The 5,580-nt window shown below is 41.7% G+C and overlaps 1 protein-coding gene across 1 annotated transcript; it reads right to left on the reverse strand.

Annotated features, from left to right (window-relative positions):
• Window positions 1-425: 425 nt before the first annotated feature.
• Window positions 426-4,672, reverse strand: zgc:56585 (15-hydroxyprostaglandin dehydrogenase). The gene is made up of 7 exons (NM_001141550.2): window positions 4,407-4,672; window positions 4,087-4,210; window positions 3,050-3,156; window positions 2,530-2,626; window positions 2,178-2,254; window positions 1,248-1,411; window positions 426-802 (listed from the first exon to the last, which is right to left on the reverse strand). Exons 1-7 carry the CDS (start codon window positions 4,497-4,499, stop codon window positions 652-654), a joined length of 813 nt encoding a protein of 270 aa, NP_001135022.1. The 5' UTR covers window positions 4,500-4,672; the 3' UTR covers window positions 426-651.
• Between the last annotated feature and the right edge of the window lie 908 nt (window positions 4,673-5,580).

Here is a 5,580-nt window from a genome sequence, read left to right on the forward strand (position 1 = left end):
TTCTTGTTCTGAGAAATGAAGGTTATTCCATGTGAGAAATTGCCAAGAAACTGAAGATCTGGTACAACGCTGTGTACTACTCCCTTCACAGAACAGTGCAAACTGGCTCTAACCAGAATAGAATGAGGAGTGGGAGGCCCCAGTGCACAACTGAGAAAGAGGACAAGTACATTAGAGTGTCTAGTTTGAGAACCAGACGCTTCACAAGTCCTCAACTGGCAGCTTCATTAAATAGTACCCGCAAAACACCAGTCTCAATGTCAAAAGTGAGGAGGCGACTCAGGGATGCTTGGGGCTTTTGTGGCCAGCGGGATGTCTGGGACCAAATGAGCGAAACGGATGGAAAAAGTCAGGTCACTCTGATCTGGGTCACAGCACCAAAGGTTATGGAAAGCTCAATTGAAAGATTAAGGCAGAGACTATTTAATTGTATAATAGAAAAATCTTTAATCTTGCAGCTGCGAGAATGAGATCTCTGATTTCACAGGGCAAAACTTGAAGAGTAAATGGTTACATGTCCCTTATATAGTGGGAGGTGATAATACAATCATGTTGTTTACACAACAGTTATTTTATACAAGCAACAGGTCCAGAACACAATGGCCTTGTGTTAGGGTGCAGACATACCAGCTAGCTGGGGGAGGGATTCTGCTACAGAGAGGGGGCAAGGATACTGGGCAGCTGGGAAGCCACTTGGGGAAACGTTACGTATGAAGCTCCCTCCTTCTGTACCAAAAGGGCCTCTCCATTTCGACTCTCATCTGTCACCAGCTTCAAGAAGTTCTTGGCTACCTCAGAGACTCTGAAACGAAACATGTGACAACACGTCCTTAGCATACCGTAAAACAGACCAACCCGCTCCGCTCTTCCCTACCTAGCAGTGAGCACGAAGCACACACACCCGCCTACAGGTTGCAACACTGACAAGCCCCTGTTGTTACGAGTGAATTCTCTGGAGTGTATGGGTAATGGAGTAATATTCTGGATTGTTATCAGTCTTACAAACCACGCAAGGTATTAACGTCTATTTGTTTGTGGGATGCAAATGTGTAGCCGATTTTGTAGCATACTGTCATTGTGTAAATCACCACAACACTGTAGTTTAGTAGGTAGTGAGTTTACTGCTCTAAATGTGTAGGGTTCCATGTAAGTGTGTGTGCTTCTGAGCTGTAGTAGGCTACATGGGGTGTGGATAACGAATCTAACACTGCCCATCTAATGAAAGGGGCTGGGGAGGACAGACTCACTCAAGCACACCAAACTGTTCCAGTAGTTTCTCTGCCACGCCCCTCAGACCGGCGAACTGTCCCGTAGTCCCCTCTGAACCCAGGGAGGAGAGGATGGCGGTTTGGACGAAAGCAGGGCAGAGGACATTAATTCGCACCCCGTAGTCACACAAACGGGAGACATCCTGTCAGAAAACACACACAAGCATCAGTCCCTGTTTACTGTCCACTGACACAGGGAACCTAAATTGAGCATGAGGAAGTAACATTCAGCTGTTATTTTTGTTGTGGTTTTCCTGTACAAATTACCAAATGTCCTGCTACCACATTCTCTCACAGTTACAATGCAAATGCAACAGGTAGCAGGAAAAGGAGATGGCATTTTTGTCACCCTGGTTGTCTGTGCTGCAGAGCTATAAGCAATCCTCTTTCTGATCTGATGTCTGCTTTTACTCACAGATACTTAAGTGCTCTGAAGGATCTAAATCAAACCTGTGTTGCATTCCAAATGGCACCCTATTGTGCACTACTTTTGGCCAGGGCCCATAGGGATGCCACATTTGGGACAAATCATAATTGTGCACGTTAGTCTAATAATCTAGATACTCTGGCTCTTTGGAATCAATTGACTTCACACAGTGCATGATCAAAATAAGTATGAAGTCACTGAGCAATTGTCTATGCCCCCATGCCTAGAACCCTGAGTTATTCCTGACCATGTGGCCTGGCAAGGAAAAACTCAAGGCCCTTGTTAGAACCTATTACTGTAGAAACTCCTGGCCATATGCTTTTCCCAATCCTCCTGCCTTTAGAACCCTATGATCAGTGTCTAACCCCTGGGAGGAGAGAAACACTGATGAAGGCTGTTGTCGAAACATCCGTTTGTTTGACCTCTGCAGCTGCTAAAGACAGAGTGGAGCACACCAATTCCTGATTCTAAGAGGGACATACCGCCATAGCCCGACTGAACCCCACCACCCCGTGTTTGGTGGCTGTGTAGATGGGAGCAGTCAGCAGAGGACCCAGACCTATGGAAAGGCAGAGAAACATCATTTCAGTCAGATGTCAGAACAGAAGACACAAGGGTTGCATCCCAAATGGCACACTATTCCCTATTTAGTGCACTACTTTTGACCAGGGCCCATAGGACTCTAGTCAAAAGTTGTGCACTTAATGTTCCAAAATTATAGTGAATAGAGTGCCATATGGGTATCAGGAGTCAGCCAATGAACTCTTGAATTGTCACTATAATAAGTGAAGTGAAAAGTAACTGACGTGGAAGTAAATAAAATGGACACTGCACCTGCCATAGACGCTACGTTGATGATGACCCCTCCCTGCCCTCTGTTCTCCTTTTTCATGTGCTTGAGAGCCAGATACGTGCCTCTCACCACTCCATTCTGTAGGGCAGCACAGGATGATCATAACAGTACAGCAGCCAAATGTGCTTAACATTATGGAATGGAAATAATCAGAACATTTAAGAAAGTATTCCCAAAATAAAAACAAGATATAAAAATGTAAAAGTCATAAAATATTAAAAATAAGAAAAGAACTGCCATAAAACAATCATAGCCCTATAAACAGAAGAGCAATGACAATACATATTCATACCAACCACTTAACATACATTTCATAAATGTGTTTTCTATATGTATGATGTGTATCTTACACAGACAAGACAAGTTCTGTCATGTATAATCTTATATACGAGCACTTCATAGGCAAAATATACGAAATATACATTGTTTTTCGCAACAGCTTCCCTAAAAACTCAGAGTAACCTCCATACTAATGTAACATAAAAAAATAGCTAATCTTACGAGGTTTATAGACACACATTTCTCCCAGTTCGTCTCATCGATGATGCCAGCGTTGTTGCAGACGATGTCTAAACCCCCAAACGTCTCTACCGTTTTCTGAAAGGCATCTGTCAACAGAATATAAATAGAAATGTCACCATGAGTTGCAAAGTGAAGAAAACGGTGTGAGGGAGTTACTTCTCACTTGTTATTTTGGGTGTGTTAGTAAATTCAATCTGGAGTGCCAGACTGTGTTCAGAGTGCGCTCTGGGCGTTCTTAAATTCAGAGCGTTGTCAGATTGTCCGGAGATTCAGAGCGTTGGTGACTAACTGTGCTGCTGAAAACAATTTAATTACGCTTTTTTGCAGACGTTTACTGACACCGGCCATATTCAATGGGTTTTGAGCGTTCCTAAATTCATCAGTTGTTCTACGCTCTGGCACACTCCGACAAGAATGCTCTCAAATCGGAGCAGACAGCCAGAGCGAATTTACAAACGCACCCTTCAGTGAAGGGAAGTCCTTCCCGGTATGACTGTGTCAGAACTTTGTGTTGACAAAGATACTGTATCAGCTTCTTTTTGAATCTAGGTAGTAATACATTGGAACCACTCTGTTGATTTGAGGGTAAATAGTCCATACATTACATAAACAACTGTTCTGCTCCTTGAGGAATTAGTGTGCCTTGAAAAAAGCACAAAAGAATGCAGTAGAGAAGGCAATCCACACTTTCAGCCTGGCTGTTGGCTTACTGTAGTCTATATGACTGGAGTTTGTGTGTAAAGTAAAACCCAATTGTTGCTCAAAGTTCCTCAAGCATATTCCAACAAGATTTATAGATTAGAATAATTGTATTTTCCCCAGAGGAAACTTCAGTTGTGGCAAGTCGATAATTGTAGGCTAATATTTATCTTTGTTAATCAACATTATCTGAAATCACTACCAGTGTTGGTTGAGGTAATGCTGAACAGAATGGATATGGTCACTTGTGGTTATTTCCTTAAAGCGTTTACAAGTATCTCAACATGTTACTAAATGATGAAGCAGTCATGATTTACCTTTTAGTTGTTCCTCAGATTCAACGGTGCAGGTAAGAAACAGTGTTCTGTCTGGTCCATATTCTTTATCAAAGGCAGCCTTCAAATCCTTCCCTCCCGACTCATTTATATCCAACAGGGCTACCTAAACATACAGGACAACCAATATATTACTTTTACTAAAGAAACTTATGTAACATCGAATAATTGTATTTTGATGACGTTTTTTAATTTTATATTAGAAATCGTTTACAAAACGTAACACATATTGTAGCATGTATTCTGACAGTGAAAAACAAACCACCGTTTCATTGATTGACAACACTGACGCGCACTCTTACCTTTGCTCCTTTTTGCAAAAGAATTTCTGAGAAACCTTTTCCCAAACCTTGCACCGCACCAGTCACTAAAGCCACTTTGCCATGTAACGCCATCACTGAAACAAGGTAGCCAACCTAATAAGCAGAGAAGACGCGGTAGCAAACTTCTTCAAACTCACACAAGAACTACACTTTTGAAGTGGCGGAGAAATGTCCTAAACTCAGTGCTGAGTCCATGTCAGAAGCGACCTGATTTGACAGTCGAAATTCTTCAATGACGTCGGATCGTTAGTTGTAGAACAGCGCACGCGCATTGTAGAACGGTGGGACACCTTTAGCAAAGACGGTACAGTATGAAGATGGGCTAAAACTGCTTCTGCAATAAAAATCCCCGATCACGAAGTTGGCTAGCAAAGGTCATGCGTAGAAACACGTCATTGGGTCTAACGGCCGTCTCGTGCCGAACTGCGCATGTGTGAGCCGTCAAATCAAAGGCACTCCGACATAAAGTTTTTTTTTTATTTTGACGAAAATGAAAACGTGTCAGTTTGTCACTTTCACGAGGTTGGAGTAATAACATATTCAACTACTTAAGACATTGGCTCGAACCTAGGTTGTGCCTTTAGATTTCGAGAAAATTAATAACTAAATAAAAAAAATAGCATTTCTCTTACCCTAAACTCCGGTCTGGAATGTTTGGTCTGTTTCGCAAGCGTTCCCGGAAGTCTTGCTATGTTGCGCCTCTAACTTTAGAAACTCTGTGCCTTCAGGCTACAGTTTTTGGGGGTGCTGTCCTTGGACCGTTAGTTATGGCTTACTAAAAAACCTTTAGCTAATAATATTAGCATAATAGGACGTATTACGTATTTTATGCATAACTTTTTTTAACAGACTGAAAATAGCTGTTATAGTCTGAATCATTATGGAATTAAGAAAATACTGTATACGGGGAGTCATACCTTATTTTGTTTTGAGATCCTAGGTATGTATATTTCTATATATTATTTTGAAATTCACAAATCTTGATCTTCTTTCTCTCGAAAGTCCAACCTACAGCAATACATTCCTCCCTTTACAGTACCTACCCTTACAGAAACATAATACTGTAGTAGCATATTTGACCACTAGATGGAGGTAAATAATCATGTGTCATAATAGTCTGTCAATGCTTCTTTCACTTCCTCCCTTTTCCTTA

Source organism: Salmo salar, chromosome ssa10, assembly GCF_905237065.1.
Source record: "Salmo salar chromosome ssa10, Ssal_v3.1, whole genome shotgun sequence".
NCBI classification, from domain to species: Eukaryota; Metazoa; Chordata; class Actinopteri; order Salmoniformes; family Salmonidae; genus Salmo; species Salmo salar.

What these genes read in the sequence shown, in the direction of transcription:
- zgc:56585 (NM_001141550.2), bottom strand. Translation starts at nt 4,499, where the DNA reads ATGGCGTTACATGGCAAAGTGGCTTTAGTGACTGGTGCGGTGCAAGGT. An exon ending in AATGTGTGTCTATAAACCTC is followed by an intron (nt 2,627 to 3,049) that starts GTAAGATTAGCT and finishes GCTGCCCTACAG; the next exon opens with AATGGAGTGGTGAGAGGCAC. An exon ending in CAACGTAGCGTCTATGGCAG is followed by an intron (nt 2,255 to 2,529) that starts GTGCAGTGTCCA and finishes GCCTTTCCATAG; the next exon opens with GTCTGGGTCCTCTGCTGACT.